At 36.4% G+C, this 20,935-nt stretch overlaps 2 protein-coding genes across 4 annotated transcripts in view; both read left to right on the forward strand.

The window, feature by feature from the left end:
• The first annotated feature begins 5 nt into the window (after positions 1-5).
• Positions 6-15,893, forward strand: LOC118274254 (TP53-binding protein 1). 2 transcript variants are annotated; one of them, XM_035591691.2, is made up of 11 exons: positions 6-322; positions 2,031-2,155; positions 2,906-2,957; positions 3,245-5,333; positions 5,726-5,879; positions 6,421-6,520; positions 7,640-7,801; positions 8,445-8,656; positions 9,371-9,534; positions 10,530-10,749; positions 11,032-15,893. In XM_035591691.2, exons 1-11 carry the CDS (start codon positions 268-270, stop codon positions 11,362-11,364), a joined length of 3,666 nt encoding a protein of 1,221 aa, XP_035447584.1. In that variant the 5' UTR covers positions 6-267; the 3' UTR covers positions 11,365-15,893. The 2 variants fall into 2 exon arrangements, with proteins under 2 accessions (XP_035447584.1, XP_035447585.1); XM_035591692.2 differs by having other exon boundaries at positions 8,463-8,656.
• Positions 15,894-19,129: 3,236 nt separating this feature from the next.
• Positions 19,130-20,935, forward strand: part of LOC118274324 (steroid receptor seven-up, isoforms B/C) — a 146,429-nt gene continuing 144,623 nt past the window's right edge. The window contains exon 1 of one of the 2 annotated variants that reach the window (XM_050705118.1): positions 19,130-19,279. The gene's annotated coding sequence lies outside the window, so the exon portion shown is untranslated. The remainder of the gene's footprint in view (positions 19,280-20,935) is intronic. The other variant, XM_050705126.1, reaches the window with a different exon arrangement.

The following is a 20,935-nucleotide window of genomic DNA, read 5'->3' on the forward strand; positions in this document are numbered from 1 at the left end:
GGCAACTCAGGCCGGATCAACAAGCGAGCGGTTTGCAGCTTGTGTCGGTTTCTTCGCAAAATTAACAAAAATATAATTTTCTGCGTAATTTCTTATGTTCTATTGTATTCTCAAAGCGTGTTAGTTCCAGCTACTCAATAGTGTTATTCTAATATTTATTTATCTACTTAGAAATGCTCGGAGTTTCAACGTAATCTTGAGTGACAGATGTTACGGTGTTAACTCGCGCCACTTTTGGATTATTACTGCTTTTTGATTGAGTAAAACATGGAAGAAATCAAGGATAATACCGTTGAAATGGAGTGTAACCCGCCAGTGTCAGGTAATTGCAGCATTCATACAGTAATTACCATTTATTTTCTCGCTCAAGTTTGACATTCAATCATATAAGCCGAACAAAATTAAAATGTCGTCATGTAACTTTCAATTATATTAGAATATCTCTATGTTTTCAATGTTGCTCTCGTTCGTAGATGAATATTAATATACGTTTGACGATTTTTAGTATGATCTTAAACATTGTACTCGATGAGATGCAAGAAAATTATGGGTTCAGTTAGATTTCACTAGGTCATCGTCTTGCACAGAATTGACCTACTTATTTTGGTCGGATAATAACACAAACATCAATAAGGTTTTGTATCTATTTTTGAGTTACAAATACGTTTCCGTTTACCGTCGCTTTTGTTATTTTTATTGGGAAATACGATTGGATATTCGTTTGTTTTTAATGATTCAAGATGACTGCCATAGTTCTGATTAGATTTGTATTTGGAATCATGAAGCTTCATTTTTTAGGTTATAATGAAAGTTGGACTCATTGTGCCAGTAACAGTACCATAGATGTTGATTATTTTTTATTATGGAGATTCTATTTAATTATAATATGCTTGCAGTACGAAATGATTGCAGTAATAAAATAATTCTAATTATCTACTAATAATTTACTAAACCACTTATATTCTAATCAGTTTCTAATAAGAAAATGCGAAAATTGATTTTTTGAACTATATAAAATATTTCTGCTGGATTTTTTTTTTATTAAAAAAGTAGCATAATTCAGAAATATAATTTTTATCTTATTATTGGTATTAATTTTTTTATTTGATATTGGTAGGTACCTAATTATATTTTATTTTCTTGGTCACTCACACATAAATTCGATAAAATTACCAAATATTTTATTAATGTCCCATCCTCTGGCTAAAAAAAGTAATTAACAGAGACCTTGAAAAATGGAACATGGTACCGGACAACGGACCCACTCAACTGAGGTCTTTCAGACAAGTTGCAACATGTTCATATTAGAACTAGTTTTGGGTAGCTATCAATACCAGTAAAATAATGGGCCTCTCAAATACTAGCTATGATTTGATAGTAAATGGTAAAACCACTTGCACTTTTATTAGCGGCCATTTTTAAAACTAAATTTCAGTTAGTATGGCCAATGGCAGGCAAGAAAGAGTTTGTTTATTCCAATAAATTTAATTCTATTTTTGAATTAATTGAATATGTTAAATTGTTTGAAAATAGAAGGATTGGTAATTTTTTTAATTTAAATCTAGAGTATTTTACAATTACTTAAATGAAATTAGAATAGTTATAAATTTTTTTTTTATGTTATTCAATGCACACAATGTTATTTTTCACCTAAACAAGCTAGCAACTTTTGACAAGTATTGATAGTTCTTTGTAGAAACTAAAGAATTTTTTAAAATATATTTTTCAGATCAATTAATTAAAATGAATTAATAAAAATTGTGTGACAGTCAGGTTTAAGGTACTTTTATTGCAATAAAGGTTCCTACTTTTATTGCATAAAACACCAAGTCAAAACAAATACTTATTCAATTTATTGTGCTAAAGTATTTAATTTAAAAAACAACAAATTATGCTACTCTTTTTAAGAAGATAAAAAGATACACTATAGTAGACCAAATCAGACGGCTGACCAAAGGCAGTCCCTTGTGCTCCAAGGGGGACACTCATACTCGTAACTAATTCTAATACATATTTTTTACTTTTTCCAGAGCCCACCGTCGAAGTCCCTGTAGTGGATGCAGCTGGTGACAACGTGGGCAGCACCAACAATAAGGATGACTCCCAAAACCTGTTTCCTGACAGTCCAGTCTACGAACCCGATGACGATGTTGTGGTTTGTTTCATTTTTATTAAAACTATTTATGTGCCTTTATACTAATATATAAAACTGCTGCCGGGTAGCTTCTTCCTTCTTGGATTAACGTAACCTCTTTGTTATACCAAGCTATCTATCCCTGTAAAAAACTTGTTTCGTAACCATCCAGTAGTCTTTGCCTTTTATATTAATGTTAATTTTGAACTACCTTCTGCCAGTGGCTTCGCTCGCATTCCTGTGGCATAAAAAGTCAGCACATACCCTGTCTGTATACCAAATTTCATTATTTTCGGAAGAAAATCGTTGTTAAGGAATAGTTTAAGTAATCATTAAAGGTTTCTGAGAATGGCAGTCAGTTCGCTAAGTCCGAAATAGATACATTAAGTATGAAAGAATATAACTGTATGCAAAATAAGAAGATAAAATACCTACCTACTTATGTAAATATAGATACATAATAATATTATGACCATGATGAAAAATTCAATTTTGCAAAATTTGATATTTCTAATGCTAGTTCTAAGCTGTAAAAACAATTACATACTTGAATATAAAATCTTTATAAATTAAAATAATTATTTCTATTACTGTATGTGAGTACCTAAACAGTTATTTTGAATTAATTTATAATGTCTCGCGATAGTTATAATAAAAATTCTAATTATTTATTTTTGTGCATATTTGTAAAATGTTTAAGCTGATTTGTTTTCCTTTTGTTTTCAAATATAAAATGTTTTGTTTTATGTAGGTATGTTTGACCATTTTCAGACTGTCAGCAGCGGAACCGACGAAGTTAATCTCGTCTCCTCAGACACAAAAGGTAAGTTTGAAACTCTCTTATAGTACTCACTCACACTCCAAAATATCTTAAAAATGTAATTTGGAGACTAATAACACCACTCTGTACCCTTAGTACGAGTTTGTTGTACGTTTATCGCGATCGAAATGAGAACGTGTTAGGCGCTCTGATTGGTTCATTTTTCGAGTCTGCCAATCAAAACGCCGAACGCGCTCTCGTTTCGATTTCGTCAAAGATTGTGGGATCCAGTCCCACTTAGGTATCTCTTCTTTCATAATGATAATATTTTTTTAATTTTCGTCTTACAGAAGAACCGACAGCGCAACCCAAAAGAAAGCTATCAGACGACCCGTCAGATAGCAGCGCAAAGATCCAAAAGCTAGAACTGACCGACGATGAGTTCGCCGTATCCACACAGAACTTGGATGACGAAGTCTCCGAGATTACCAGCGCGCCCAAACGGAAAGCTGAAGAAGTGGAACTTCCATCCACCTCTAGAGTCCGTACTCCGGCCCGATCCAGCCCACGAAGACTCAAGCGCAGCAACAGCGCAGAAATCTCCAAACCAAAAACACCAAAGACCCCAAAATCTCGCCCCGCCAGCGTCGACGTCACCTCCTCGCACAAAACTCCTCGCAAAGCTAAAGATGAGCCAAAGGAAATAGTATCCCTCTCCGATAGCTCCTCACGTCCCAGTGTCGAGTTTGTCGCCGAGATACCACCCCTGAAAGTTCCAGAAACCATCTCCGAAGAGAACTCCGAGTTGGATGACTCCCAAGGATTCCATCTACAACTTTCTCCAACTCCGGAAGATAATGGAATTAAGATTAAGACCCCGAGCAACAGTGACCCAGTTCTTGTTAGAGACAGAAAGGAAGAACTCAATCCTGGTAAAATCAGCGACACTAGAAGTGAAGGGTACAAGTACTCCGATCAAGGCGCCTTCTCCCAACCCAAAGTGAAAGATTACATTGGAAAGACGACCGACCAAGAAAGCACTGATAGTGTGGGTTCACTCAACTTGGAGAGCCCAGAGCCTCTACAGACCGTCGCGTCGAAGATGATCTCGAAACTGTCGAATGGTAATTCATCTACTCCCACTGAGAATTCTGATGGTAAGAACGCTGAAGACAGTGACAGTACTCCTGATATGGCCAAGTTGAACTCTATTAAGAACAAGAGAGGCAAAAATGAGTCGTTCAGGTCCAGTAACAATGCTACTCCTTCAACAATTTCACCTTTACCGAACGGTCATTCTCTACCAATCACCACGCCACAAATACCAGTGTTCGATGTCCACATCAGTCACAATGAGGAGAACGAGTTCTTGTCTCTATACGTTGTTCGGACGGACAATGACCTTGGAATGGACATGTGCAGAGAGTACCAGAGGATTTCTAAAAGGTTCACAATAGACCCGTATCTAGCCGATGTGTCTGTGAGCAATTCTCCATCCAGTGTAACCAGTGGCGGCATGATCAATTTGCCGAACAGAACATCTTTCGCGTCCACAGTCAGTTCGACGTCGACGTCTAGCAACCGAACTAGTGACGGCGCGTTTGTCGTACCGCAACCGCCGCGGAAATCCATCGCGAACCCTACAACGTCTGTCAAGGGATATGAAGCCTTAATGAAGAAACTCCAAGATATATTCTCGCACATCCGAGAGACTTCCGTAGACGAGGGCCTGAGTGATGATAAGGTTTCTGTTGGTATTCAAACATCTGCGTCCAACGACAGTTCCATGAGCAATGGTAACGCAAGTCCGGAAGAAGTCAATAAATGTGACAAGGCGACTCCAAAGAGCTCTTTGAAGAAGACTAGAGTGCGAGGGCGACGGCCTATTGCGGGGAAGACTAAGCGAGCGTTACTGCCGACTCAGCCGGAGGAACCGGAGTACATGCACGGGATGAATTCACCAGAAATGGTGCCGACTAATGGGGAAAACGGGAAGGAATCGCCAGTGAAATCTCCTAAAGACGAGAAACCATTGTCTTCATTGGTCGCTACGCCGAAATCTGTGAGTAAATTGAAGAAGAAGGGTCGCCCTACATCGCCACGACCGGCCACTCCGGTGGAAAAGGCGGTGGTGAAGCAAGAATACCCTGGATACGCTCCTGATACGGTGGTTTTAGCCAAGTGGGTGGACAAGCGATACTATTCGGGGAAAGTGTTGGAGATTACGGAGCCGAACAAGTATTTGATCAGGTTTGACGATGGCCAGACGAAGGTGTTGTTGGATGACTTCATAATATTTGGAGATATGAAGGCGTTGCCTTTGGAGGGTCAGTCCGTTTACGCTATGGTTGATGAGGAACAGAACTATGAGCCTGGACTAGTGCTGGGAGTCGAGGAGAATGACAGCGGAACTATCACCTACAAATGTACTACTGATGGGTGAGAAGCATTTTTTTATAAGTCTCCCTACATGATTTCGTGATTCTTTGATATTTTTTTTTGTATTTGATTCGGCATTGCGACATGAAATAGTTGAATAAAATATAGTGTCCTTATCTAAAGAATTTAGATTCTAGAAAACCTAACTACCAGTCATTTTTCAAAAGGCCTATCACTTACAAAGAAAGCCCCCGAAATGTATAATGACTGTTATACATTTCGGGGGCTTTCTTCGTAAGTCTGTTCATTCGGATATTTCAGTGGCTAAACTTCAAACATCGTAAAAATTGTTTTATTCTAAAAACAAACATTTGTTTAAAATTGTTCATGAATTATATTATTCTAAAATAGTTTCTTGCTTCATGCGTCTATACTGACACATTGTGTAACAGGGACACGGTGGTACTAGTAACAGCGAGCGAGCTGTATCTGACGGAAGATCAAGCGCGCTCCTTGAAGGAGGCGGCGCGCACCCGGGAGCCGTCGGGACCTTCCACGCCCAGGCGCAGGCACCATCGGGAGCTCGACCTCGATAACATCATACAGGTACCTATTGCCAAATTGTGCGTATAAATTGTGCTCAAAGAGCCATCAGACCACCACAGATGGAACCTAGTAGGGCTGATGCTCTGGAGTTGCGGTCTACCTAGTGGGTTTACCGAGGCTCCAGCTCGACAGGCAGGAATAGGAACGGGGTGGTTTTTAGTCAGTAAGAGTCTGACACTCACCTCTCTAGCCCAAGGCGTGAGAAGTATAAACAAACTTGATAATCTAATAAAACTGCTCTAGAGCAATTAATTAATGACTACACGATCGGCGCGGTCGCTGGACAACCGGCTGCTGCGTAACGTGTAGCGCGTACAATTACCGCAAGGAGCAACTAATTTGTGGGATTCACGAATTGTTGTTTCGGGTCTGGGTGTCATGTGTATGTGAACTTGTATGTTTGTAAACGATGCCACGATACATGAGAAAACCAAAGCGTGGGGCAACGTTTAAAAAATTATGTACTGCTCTTAAGCAGTTTTATTAAGGGTAAGTTCTAATAAATTCAATGAGATCAAACAGAAATATTTTCTTATCCCAGGGACCTCGCAGCGCTCGGAGCCGCGACAAGGGTAACTCGAGTGCACGCAAACGTGTCGCTTCTCCGAAGAGCCCTAAAGCCTCCACTTCTGGTATTTCAGGTTAGTATGATAACCATGATCCTACCTGGTTTAATTGCCTCAATGCTAGTTTTTACACCATATGTTGAAGTTGGCGCAAGTCTTAAAATGAATATAAACCTAATCTATATTATATTAATATACAATAAAGCTAAAAAGTTTGAACACGCTAATCTCCGAAACTACTGGTCAGATTTGAATAATTATTTTTGTGTTGGATAGTGCATTTATCAAGGAAGGCTAGTTATAAGACGTCACGTTGCGCTCGACCTGCAACTGGCTCCCCGCGATTCTGACTGCACTATAGTTGAATGTAATTAGCTACCTAAATATTATGCACTCAGCTACCTGAATATTATATCTTTTCACTTATTCAGCATACTTATGTTAAATTATCAAATACTAACAGATAACATTGCTATGACAACATGATAACAATCATTACATAAATAGCACTCAAGTGGTAGATAAATATGTTTACTATAGTACTTTATCAGTTAATCACGTTGTACATGGTCTTATCTGCATTTTATAAGTTAATTAAATAAACATTCGTCATCATATCAATGGTGCCTGCCTACCGTAATTTTGCTCCGGAGCTGCGGACTGCCTAGCGGGTTTACCGGGGTTCCAGCTCGAAAAGCAGGAGTAGGAACAGGGTGGTTTTTAGTCAGTAAGAGTCTGACACTCTCTCTCGCCTCGCCTAAGGCCGGAGAAGGGTCTTATAACACAAATGGTGAAAAGTGGGTGTACACTGTACATTGTATAGCGGCATTACGTGCCGCAATGTGCACCTCTGCCTACTCCTTCGGGGATAAAAGGCATGACGTTGTTTTTTTTTTGATTCGACCGTCGTTTAAATTGCATGTCTATAAGTGGCAATTGATTTTCTTTTATTAGAAGGTCAACTAATTGACTCCATCGACATTGTAACGTCTGAAGATCAATAAATCGATTCAGACAAACCATTCTTAGATATTAATTAATTAATTTTCTTTACATATGTACTAACGAGAAAATATTAAATACCAAGTTTAATATGGGATAGTTTACATAATATATCTGCTGTCAAGTAGGTGTGCTAACAAGATATAATTAGATGTGGGTATTCAGATCACATCTTTCAATGCTTATCTCCAGGTGTAAAATCGAAGAGTACCCCGATCAGTCGCAAGCGGCTAGCGAGTGAGAGTAGCGAGATGAGTGAGAGCAGTAACTCCGCCCCTCCCACCCGACTGGAGGAGGTCGCGGGCGTCGAACCAGAGGTACAGAGGACTCCTAGGAAGATTGATGGGGTTAAAGGTGAGATTTGAAAATGATAAAAATAATTTAATTTATGTTTGTCTTAAATAGATTGTGTTCGGCATTCAGTCTTAATAGATTCGGGTAAATGTCACCATTTCATTAACATAGAGGGACTGGCATCTGCTTTCTACTTACCCGCAAAAGGTTAATGTCCCAGTTTTTGATTAAATAGGGATTTCACGAAATCCCAGATATTTTTTTATTGCGACATGTTCACTATATGAAAGAAGTCGTGTGCAAATTGTTTTCTTTACAAGTTTTTGTAGACAATAAAGGACATGTAACACGGCACAGCTCCAACCCAGCAACTTGCTTGTCATTTAAAAACATAAGATCTTATGTCTTATGATATATTTCATAACGTTAATACGAAAAGAGCTGTAAGCACACGGTCCGCGCGTTGACAGCGTGCTTATAACCTTTTTATATCGTTTCGAAAGCAAAAAGACGCCGTGCCGTGCCGTTAATGTGTGCAATGACCTTAAATACTGCCGAGTAGTCACAGTTTCATATGCATAAGGTGTAGTTACAACAATTTCCAATTCACATTTTCGAAATATATGAGATTGTCTTTCTATCAATATTACAATATAGCTAAGAACATTACTACAACAATTGCTGTATGAAAACTAATCACCAGGTGTCTCACTCTCCGCAGCCGGGCCGCTCCAGCTAAAAGGCGCGTCGAAACAGAATATAGGCAAGAAGAACTCCAAGCTGACCAAGTTTGAGAACGACGAGGACACTGTCTCCAAGATGGGTCCCATACCAGGAGCTGATAATAAGCTGTTCTCTGGGCTACACTTCTTGTTGACTTGTACTGAGACGCCGAGGCGGACACGTACTGAGAAGGTAGATACACTTTACTTACTAATGGAATAATGAACTAGTAATACGCCTGCACGAGAAACTATAAATGTTACATCAAAACTAGAAAGGTGAACTTTGTCCAGTAATGAAATTTTTCACTTAGATTTTTTGTATTCAGGAAAGGTAATCTGCGTATGTTTTCCAGTAATTTTACAATCTTGAAAATGGCGAAGTTTGAGCCACTATTAAAGTAATATTTCATTAACTAAAATCACGGTTAACTTACGTAAATTAATGGAGAAAAGCTCTACTAGTTTTTAGTCACAGAGGGACTCTTCATCATGAGCTACTGACCTAGGCTGCGCGACGTCGCCGCATCTGTGCACGCTGCTCCGTAATTGTAGTTAATTTAGCATGTCTCACGATAGATAGTTATTATAAAAAATTATTTATTTATTTATTAGGACAACCAGTAGTTGTTACATTAGGACTTATATCTAAACACTTACATAATAATCAATTTAAATGCACATCATTTTAAGGTGTCACAACATGCACTGTAGGACAACATAATGGTGACACTGTTTTCAGTTAATAGGAAAAAAAAATATTTAAAAAAAATAAAATGTGAAAATAAAATAAAACACATACAAAAATATTATAAAAATATTTCATATTTATTGCTTATATACCCAGCACACTTCTTTATAATTTTATTAACCTCAAAGCAAAACTACAAATAATATCACTCTCTAGGCCACTCAAAGCGCAGAGACCCGGCACTACTCGTCTGAGGAGGACGGTGAGACCACGTCCTCAGTGGCAGGCACTGACACTGAGGACCTGGAGTTCTGCGACCGGCCCTTCAACAAGGAGCGCCTCAAGGAACAGCTCGAGGCCGGCGGCGGGACTGTCTACAGGTAACTAAGGCGAAAAAAAACTGTTACTGGTAAAGAACATACATACAAACATATCGTCACGCCTTTAGTCCCCGAAGGGGTAGGCAGAGGTGCACCTTATGGCACGTAATGCCACTGTGTACACCCACTTTTCACAATTTATATTGTAAGTCCCATGTAATAGGTGGTGAGCCTATTGCCATATACCGGGCACATTTCCAGACTCCGAGCTACCACTGAGAAATTTTCGAAAATCCGAAAAAAGCCCAGTTATACTTTGCCCGACCCGGGAATCGAACCCGAGACCCCTTGTCCGGCAGTCGCACTTGCGACCACTCGGCCAACGAGGCAGTCTACAGTAGTACAGGTGTACAGGTCCGTGTACAGGTAACTAAGGCAAAACTGTTACTATAAGTTTTTAAACTGACACGGTCACTAACACTATTATTAGAACTTATGACGGGATGTTTATCATGTTTATTCACTTCGATTCCACTTATCTGGAGTTAATCCGTGATCATGGCGATTGGAACAGTGCCGAAATATCGGAAACTCATCGAAGTGAATAAACATGGTAAATACCCCGTCATAAGTTCTAATAATAAAACTGTTACTGTTAATGAACTTATGGTATAAGCCAGTAAACGAGCAGACGGGTGACCTAATAAGCAATCGCCACCCGCCTATGGACACCCGAAACACCAGAGGCGTTAAAAGTGCGTTGCCAGCCTTATGAGGGTTAGGAATTTAAAGGTTGTTAGGGAATTGGGAAGATTAGGAGGGAGGTAATTGGGCTTCCTGTAACCTCACTCACACAACGCAAGCGTTGTTTCACGTCGGTTTTTTTCTGTGAGGCCGTGGTATCACTCCAGTCATGCGGCCCATTCGTGCCGAAACATGCCTCTCCCACACTTAAAACAAACCAATTTTTTTTTCTCTTTTATTTATTTAGGATTTATTACTTCACAGTTCTCATTTAGTAACAGTAATAAACTAATTTATGTATCCTCTTCCAGCCACTTCGACGACGTACCAAAGAACAAGTATAGTGTTTGCAAGCTGATCGCCCCGCGGCCGTGTCTCACTGCGAAGTACATCCAGTGCCTCGCCGCGGACATCCGCTCCGTGTCTCATGGCTGGGTCATCATGAGCTGCATCGAGAACTCGCTGCATGACATCGACTCCTTCGCCCTACCAGCCGGCTGGTCTATTCTGAAACAGAGGTTTATTAACTGGGTATGTAGTTTGTTAGTAATAATAATTATTATTTAATGTTAAAATTTCCAGTAGAACCATGGAATCTAGGCTACCATCCTATTTTTAAAAAGCTCCTAAAACAAGAAAGGTGAATGTGTTCTTTGCTTACATTGCAGGCAAGGAAAAGCATACGTCTATTATGTTATCTTATATGAATTTTCGACTTACAGATTGTTAATCAGTTTTCAGAAATAATATTTAAGCCATATTTTCTATTGTTGTTTATACCAAAGTTATGTTATCTACTAATCTTTTCATCAGGTTCCGCCATCAGGCAAGCGCAACGCGACGTTCTTCAAAGACAAGATCATACTCCTATGTGGAGACCAGGATACATTCGTCAAGTTTTGGGAGCGAGTCTGCACCCTGGCCGGGGCTACTACACGAGTCGTCAACGAGGAAGACCTCAACATGTCGGGAGCCCTGGCACTCGTCACAGAGTGGGACTGTCCCCATGAAGTACAAAACAAGGCGAATCAGGACAACATCCCACTCGTGTCCACCACGTGGGTCGTCCAATGCCTAATAGAGGCTCGCGTCATCGCCCCCACCAGCCACGAAAAGTTCTCATTTATGTTTGCGGAGCCAGAATGATCCTGGGACTTCAAAAAGATCCTCATAATACGTGAAAATTGACACTTGAGGTGACGCGACAGTGACGCTTTAGTGATAGTGAAGTGAATTAACTAACTTATTAGCAGTGGTACACACAGACGGTTGGTTAAAGTACAAAACTTAAAGTATGTTACGCTAAGCACGTTATAGATTGTACAGCTTCAATGCTTAGATGATTATAAAGTTTAAAGTTTAACCAAATTGAATATAATGCTTAGCCGCAGATTGTTAAAGCGATATTGTTATATGTTGCTATTTTTATAAGCGATAGTAAAATTAATGGAGGAAATATTTTATTGACAATCTATGTTTGTACCACTGTGTAGAAAGTTATAGTTTATAGTGTTTAAGTGTATAAAGGACTGCGGATGCAGCTGAAGTGGACTTGAGAATTTTATTAAAAATGTCAGTCTTGGTGTTTATAGTGTATAAGGGATAATGTTTGCAGGTATTCGTAAAATGTATTTATTATGATTTTTATACAATGATGTCGCGATAGTTGGGTGTATCGAGTATTTTGAAAGATGTAGCGTGGGCAGGCTTCTCTGTAGCCTAGCGAGTAATCATTGAATGCAAATGAGGATCGCCATGACATACTAAGGAGGATGCCTTTGCTCTGAAATTGATGTCTTATGATAACAACTCTAACTATCGTGACATAATCATACAAACGATCGATGTCAACGTATACGCGTCATAACTTGACAAGTGAATTTCAAATTTATAATCAATAAATTAAGGTTCAATGTTGTTGGTAAGCTATGGCGCTGACGACAAAAGATCGAATGTCGTAAACTTAGATAAAACGTATTCTTTACTTCTAAAGATCATAGTGCGACTGATTTCTATACTTATATCTATTACAATAAAAACTTAATTCCTATGCTATGCTTTGCTGTGTTTAGGTTTCTGCAGGAGAAGAGAAAATTAACATAATTCGTCCCATTTAAAAAAAAATATTAGAAGAAATAAATTTGATGTTCTAAAATAGGCATCTTGACCATTAAGCACCATTCTTTTTGTCTTTGAGTACTCTAACTGCGTAAGTCAGAGTCGTTTAATGATTACTTAAACTATTCCTTAGTAACTATTTTGTCCTAAATCAATAGCTAAGGACTAGGTTAAGCAATTCTTCATGGAATAAAATCGTTACTAAGGAATAGTTAAGGTAATCATTAAATGACTCTGAGTACAGCAATAAGAGGTAGAAACTCAAAGTATGGAATGGGATGATAATATATCACTTCTATTGTAGTTTACTACACAATTATTGCTATAAATGACCGTTTTAGCATTAATTGTTTTAGTAAATAGTCACTCAAAGGAATTATCATAATGCAGAAACCTACCCTATGACCCTATTACATGGGACTTATAACAAATGGTGAATAGTATATGTACATTGTATAGCGGCATTACATACCGTAATGTGCACCTCTGCCTACCCCTTCGGGGATAAAAGGCGTGACGTTCCTCTTTTTTTGCAGAAACCTATACCCAGCAAGGCCACTAAAATGTTCAAAGACTTTCTGACTTCAAAAGAATGATTACATAGGTAGCTAAGTATATTTTATAGGATTATAAAGTCGTATTCAATTGTATATTGGTCTCATTTAGGTATAAGGTTATTGTATATGTAATAATTGTAACAAGTGTACTAGTTACTAAAAGTCATCAATTAAATTTCTATCGATTTAAAATCGATGTTTAGCCAAAGTGAGCTAATTATGTAATGTCGTGAACAATATGATTAGGATCAGGTAATGTGTTATTTAATTTTTATTTTACTTTATATATTTTTTTATGTTTTTGAACGCCAGTTCTAGGTTTCAGAGGAATTTCCTCTCACAGACCCTGTGATGGAATAAACTATTTGCCGAGGTTTTCCCAGTAGGCTACAATATGGGGTACTTCAAGAAGGGAGTAAATAGGTTTCTTAATTGTTGGCAAAGCGCATGTAATGCCCCAAGTGTTACAAGTGTTCATAGGCCACGGTAACCACTTACCATCAGGTGGGCCGTGTGCTTTCTTGCCACCGATAGGGGTGACAAATTACATTAAACCTTAAGAATTTGTGACTGGAGGATGTTTATACTTGTATAATCTACTAGCGACCCGCCCCAGCTTCGCATGGGTGCAATGGTGATATATTACGCATGTATTATACACATAAACCTTCCTCTTGAATCACTCTATCTATTAAAAAACCGCATCAAATTCCGTTGCGTAGGGACAGAGAAAGCGACTTTGTTTTATACTATGTAGTGATAATCTGGCGTTCAAAAAGTTTATTATAAAATGAAGCCTACAATCCCAACTAATTGGATATTGATAAATCAGACGCTTAAATTTTTAATTGTTTTTTTTTAGCATTGACATTAAAATTAGTATAAATAATGATTAAATCATGGACCCTTATTATTATTGTATTTTTGTTTTTTGTGAAAATTGTTTTTGACATAAAATTTTTAAGTATTGGTGTCACAAAATTAGAATTAATATTTAACATGTCGATGTTACCCCCATTTTTCTTATTTTTTCTATATGCCTTTGATGTTAAAATTTTTTTTTTGTTTTATTTTTAAATGGTGTTTGTTAGAGTCGTGATAAATGTTCTTAATGTCATTTTGTACTATTATACAAAGCTATGAATGAGATTATGTGTGTGTGAGAGGACTATGAACATTTGAACAATTCTCGACCTTATAACAAAGGGTGTAAAGATGACTATTGAATCGTAAAGGTATATTGAGTATTATTGACAAAATAAATCTGATCTCTGTTTAAGGGAACAATTGGGTATATAATTAATCAAGATTGAGTGTTAAAGAAGTCTAAACACATGTTTTATTGAAATAAAAACTGATATTTGTACTGTAATAATTCTGAATGTTTGAAAATTCTGTTAGAAATTTTAGCAATCCATATTTATAGCTGGAACAACCGATTTTGAGTTCTATTCTGTACAAATAAAGTTTACATATAAGAAAACCCAATTTTTGCAGCTAATTATGATCTTATTGACAAGGCAATAGAATACAAAATTTGTTGATACAACTGTAAGATATGGTTTGGTAAAATATGGCTAATAATTTAAAAGAATTTTCAACCATTCATCATTATTCCAGTCTCATTGAATCTTCTGTCTCTATCCCACTCTTAACACAAAACATGAGTGTGACAGAGACAAGCATACATATACTAAAACGCGTGTGTAGAGCCAAGGAAATGTGGGTGAAGCTGGATTTATGTACAAGTAGATAAAATTATATGTATTTTGATCTGATCTGTACATAGTAATGTGGTTTCGTTAAAGCACACACTAGTTCTTTAAATAACATAGATTTAATTGTCATTGTTGTGTATATAATGTTTAATGATTGTGTGGTTATTAATGTCCTGTGGCTAGTCTCTAAAAACTGTCTGTCTGTAGATGGGGTTGCGAAAAGTAGAGGTTGATGTACGGTCAAAATTCATCTGTCCTTGACAGAAATTCGATAAAAATAATGTCTATTGAATGTACTACTAGAAAATGATATCAAAACCCCTTTTTTATTGAGACCAGTTATCATTTTTGGCTGTTAAGATTAATACATAATACACATATGACAATAGGCTTACCCCATATTACATGAAACCTATAACACAAATCGTGAACAGTGGGTGTACATTGTACAGTGGCATTAAGAATTGTAATGTGCACCTCTGCTTACCCCTTCGGGGTAAAAGGCGAAGATAATAAATTAGTCAAAAATTCAACCTCTACTTAGCTATATCTACTGAGACATTGGTTCTTGAGACTAACCATTAATCAAATTGTGTCAAAATAACGTGCAAAGCGTGCAAAGATAGTATATCTTTTTGACCAGTCCTGTATATAACATTTCGTAAATTATATGTAGTGTATAAATGTCTAATCATTACATCAATGTTATATGTATACCTTTTTGTACCATTTAAACTGGTCAAACGGACCTTAGCGCAGTTGGTATCCAAAAGACCGAATTTAAGGTCCCATGGATGCAAAAGTAACCCTTCTTTATTTGACTTTGAGGTCTATAATTCCACATCAAATCATAAAATTAAGGGATCGTGTATTAATAGATTAAATGATAAATTGTACAGTAAATATGTCTCATTAAATTCTTATTGTACATAACAAAATTTTCAATGTTTTGGAGATCCATTATAAGGTGTGTTTAGCTCTTAATGGGTGGTTGAATTGAATGTCAATGTATATGAAATTGTGCTAAAATAATACAGAATTAAGGGAAATTAGGGCTAGTGTGTGCCAAGCAAAATTGATGTAAATTTTCTTACAGTGACCTCTAGTGGTAAGCGCATTTTTCGGTAACAGCAATTTTGAATTTTATGTTGTATCTCGTGACGTTATTATGTGTTGCATTTCCTTTTTGATGTTTGTTTTTGTTATTCTATCATTGTATCTTCGTTGTTAAGGAGTCAGATAGGCATGTAATGTGTAAACTATGAATAAAATGATAGAAGTACGCTTTTGTTTATTTTGTTTTCGTAGAAATAATAAACGAGCTTAAAGTAGTTAACACTACTTTAAGCTCGTTTATTATTTTTATAATTAACATTGAGATAAGTAAAGAAATTGATTAATAATTCTGAACGAAATAGCGAATTTTAAAACTTATTATCAGCGCCATCTATGTTACTAATAAGTAAACAGTATCCAACAAAAAATAGTGACATCTTGTAAGCTATTCTTGTACCATTTGGTGATCTTTGTTTTGTAGTAAGTAGATGTCGCTTTAAAACATTATTAGTTTCAACTTCTATTTAACAGATGTCGTTAAAATTATTTTTCTACTAGCTATTTCATTTAAATATTATGCTTACGTTTTCTACGATACAATAGTTATTTACCTACAATGCATAAACAATTCATTCTAATTTATTCTTCTAACTGTATTTTTGGAAGCAGACGCGTTTTTATAAGCTATTGTTGTTTAAATACTAAAATGCTCAATATAAACAAATTAATTTGAAGGAAGGTGCCGCGACATTATAGTTTGTCTGACCATTTCCAAATTAAATCAGCTTGATGATCACGGAGCCGTTTGGAAGTATCTAGTCTCCATTCATGAAAAGCGGTCTTTTTAATAGATCATTTCATTTAGGTGTTCATAGAACAACGTTGATTGTGTCTGAAATTTACAACAGGTACAAAATAGACAAGTAACATAACACAAGAATCATAAATCACACAAAAATATAAAATAACGCTTTAGAGAAAAAAATATCATAAAAATAGTGTTAACTATTCACTTAATCTTCTAAAATAAGTAATAGTACTAAAATAAGTAATACTTATAGGTACGTAATTTCGTATTAAGCTCAACCGTTAACCTGATGTGCAGTCTGTACTCACAAAGGTATATAAGAATATACAGTGTGTTTGGTCATGTACTAGCGATATTCTAAGGATTGATAGAACAACTATTCTAATACACAAATACACTACATATTTAAGTCCAAACTACTTATCAGCTATGTGGCGGCCATTTTGTTTTTTTTCTTGAAATATTCTCTACGTGGACACAAAAAAAATCATATCTCCCAAAGTGTAGGCTTTACTGGTATTAAAAATAGGCTTATTCGAAGCGCAAAACTCTAGTCTATCGTATAAAATTTTGATCAGGGAGTTGTTACGTTCATAATTTGAAAAAATAATTAAAATTCATTGAAAATATTTTTTTTAAAATATGAAAATAAACAAATTATTGTAAGTAGTTTGGACTTAAATATGTAGTGTATTTGTGTATTAGAATAGTTGTTCTATCAATCCTTAGAATATCGCTAGTACATGACCAAACACACTGTATTTATTGATCTTACAAGTCGTTGACATTCCCTAGATAAGAGGGACATTAATTAATGCTTTACACGGCATACTTAGGTCACCTACCTACATTCTAGACATCTAGTTATCTACCTAGTTACTTTTATAACTTCCTTAATGAGCTCATTATTTATTAGTACATAATATTTACTATTGATTGAATTGATAGGTACATCACAATGTACCACATAGGTATCTATAGGTATCACTAGGTATGTTACTACAAGCTACCTTTTAAATTGCAATTTAAAGTGTAACTAATGTATAATTCCAGAGCTGCGGACTACCTAGCGGGTTAACGGGGCTCCCGCTCGAAAAGCAGGAGTAGGAACGGGTTTTTAGTACATTTTTGGTCACACATTTCATGGGTCGACTTTCTGGTAGAAACACTGGAAGGGCAAGATGCACAAGGGCTAGATGCAATATTGGGCCACTATTGCTCGTGTATAATCGGAAAACGGACCTTGCATATAATGTCCATTATATGGTACATGGGATGGGGCAGATATCAAAATAATCTGACTCCGCCGGCACAATTTTTAGATACCATTATTCGACATAACATTGAGAACGAAACGGACTAAGAAAGTTAATATGTAAAAAAAATCATGTAATAAATGCAATAAGGTATAATACTGTGTTTTTATTATTTCCTAGGGCCCAATACTAACGTCACATTGATAGACGAGAGGTCGAGAAACAGTAAAGCCAATAACTAATATCAATCTTCTAATAATATACAATAACTAAGATTTATTTTCAAAGGACGGTAATTGAAGTATCTATAGAGACTACATTTTTAAATTCTTCAAACTCAAATATCTCAGCTTTGTTATAACTTAGGATAAAAATAATTGAACATATATGTGTAATGAACACAGCAGAACAAAGTAACATGAAAATGATTGGTGGCCGCTGAAAAAAAAAATGACGCCACAAGTCCATACAAAGTTACTCAAACCCCTTTAAAATGCAACTAATGTATGACTGCAGAGCTGCGGACTACCTTTACCGGGGCTCCGGCTCGAAAAGCAGGAGTAGGAACGGGGTGGTTTTTAATCAGTAAGAGTCCGACACTCCCTCTTGCCTAGCCCAAGGCAGGAGAAGTCATTGCATGACTTTCCCCCCTCAAAAAAAAACTAATGTATGACAAGATCACGGATTCGAGTCCGTGGAAAACTATACTATTATATATAAGAGAAACTCTTAAATTTATCACAATATAACTCTTTTATCAATGCATGATTGTTCAGGATTTCCTATCCAAATTCTTTTAAATCCTATATCTCTGTGATTATTTTAACATGACAATACGATGAGTGGTAGAACACCTAATCATGACTTAGGAATCGAAACCAAAACAAAGAATCTCCTCTCTACTCCTTACCCACACAACAGACCTTCTCCTCAACCCACAAGACAGTTGAAACAAGCCAAGTATATAAATAAAACAAGAGATAATGTTATAAAAAGGCGGAATTTATCACAAAACAATGCTGGCTCGTGACCTGGGCCACGATAATGTACCCCGATGCAAAAGTGTATCGTTTAACCCTAGGCCAACATAGGGCCAAGCTTAAGGTTACCTATAAAGTATAAAGCATCTTTATACCGTTTCGTAAACACAGTTAACTTTTAACAGACGGCATTGGTAGTCGTTCGAGGGTTGATTTTGTGTGTACAGTTTAGAATTAACCTGTTTTGACAAAAATTTGTTTACGTTTCTCACTTTTTTAGAAGGGATTAGATCAAAGTTTCGTATAAAATGATGTTTGTAAATTTACCTAGTACATTTTCGAAGCGATTTTTAAAAGAAAACAGTGATAATTTAAGTGAAAATTTTTGAAAATAAACGTTCGTGTTAGTAGTGACATCTAGTGAGTGTTTGGTGTAAATAACAATGGTGAGCATAATGCTACGGGAGTGTAAGATAGATAGATGTGGAGTGACGTGAAGATGTATTAGTATTAGTGATGTGAATTAAAAACAGGATTGCAGTGTTTTAAAGGAATGTGACGTAAACACGTAAGTACTAGTGTAATATCTACCTAAACTCATGCCTAAGACCTCTCAGATTGCTGCGGACTACGTAAATCAAAGCGAGAGTAGAACTCTTGTCTCGCCCAAGGGAAGTGAAGTCGATGGATAATTTAGTTCCCTCAAAAAAATAAAATAAAAACCTAGCTGGTAAACGTAGGGTGCCCTCAGCTTAAACGTCCTTGTTCAATAAGAGCCAAAACACACAGTTCAACGTTATCTACAACAAACCTTCATTCTTTAATTTCTTTCAAGCAAGTTAACATTGTATTTATCAGTTTTAAAACTACAACTTGACTACATTGTTGTCTTATCCGGGTCTGGTTGAATCTCTTCGTCTTGTTACACCATCGGCATCATCATTTCAGCCACAAGACGTCCACTACCGAACACAGACTTCACCCAATGAAATGCAATAGGATTACAAACATTACATAAACAAGCACTGGACCTCGTCTATAAAACTTGAAGTTAAAAAAGAAAACAAGACATTTCTATGTAACCTATAATAAGTATCTATGTATCATGTTATGTATCTATGTATCATGTAACTTAATCTATGTAATGTAAAAAATATCTACGTAGGTAACTTAATTTAATAACGTTTTTGTCATTGTCTTTAAACGTCTAAACTACTGAACAGAAATACTTACGATAAAGTTTGGCACAGAAACAGATTTAACTAAAACTATCTAAATTTATATAACTAAAACTCTGAATATAAAAGTAATGGAGAAGTCTTTTCATTGAGACAAGCCCGCTGCAACTTTTATAAGCCAGGATCTACAATCTTGAAAACACCAGAACACTGAAGTCCGACGCGTCGCAGGGACATGAATGAAAGTCTTAAATCCCGCAACGAAATAAATCAGAAGATATAACAAAATAGAGACCAGATTGGTGATATATTAAAGAAGGGCCAAATTAAAAGTACCCTTAACCGACGAGCATGCATGAGTAGACTGTTGAAGTAGCGAAAGAGGTTTGTAAGATTCGTAGCAATTGGCGTTCCATTGTCTCTGCCTACCCCATGGGAGGCAGGCGTGAAGTTATGTATGTTATTATTATTAGAGAAGAAGAAAAAGAAAAAAGTAGTGGAGAAATAATTAAACATCTATTTAAATTAAACAGTTATATATTTTGCTTATGTATTTATGTAAAGTCCATGCGTATAGCACGCCTTGTACTATCAGTAGTCGAGTAGGCACATTGGACGCAGTCAAAGTTTATCACACCGAGTTACAACATCGTTTACTTCAGTTTTAATTGGGACACTTTATTTAGGTTTTTTTATGTATTTAAATACGTATTTCCTTTAATTGTTTATGATAAATAATGTGTTTCTTATGAATTATTTCATTTATTTTTATAATGACTATCGTGAGACAGTTACAGCGTGTCTGCTCACGCTGCTCATGATGAGTCCCTCTGTGACTCGAAACTAGTAGAGCTTTTCTCAATTAATTTGCGTGAGTAAACCGTGATTTTTAGTTGAATTACTTAATGTTTGATATGCATCGGTAGGAGTATACTTTGTTACAGGTTCATTTCGACCTTGGTATTATGAACATGTGTTGTTTATATCTTAACTATCTCTATTCTAGAGAATAAACTTGAATCAAACAGATACATTAGGTATTATTT

The sequence above is a fragment of the Spodoptera frugiperda genome, chromosome 3 (assembly GCF_023101765.2).
Source record: "Spodoptera frugiperda isolate SF20-4 chromosome 3, AGI-APGP_CSIRO_Sfru_2.0, whole genome shotgun sequence".
In the NCBI taxonomy this organism is placed as follows: domain Eukaryota; kingdom Metazoa; phylum Arthropoda; class Insecta; order Lepidoptera; family Noctuidae; genus Spodoptera; species Spodoptera frugiperda.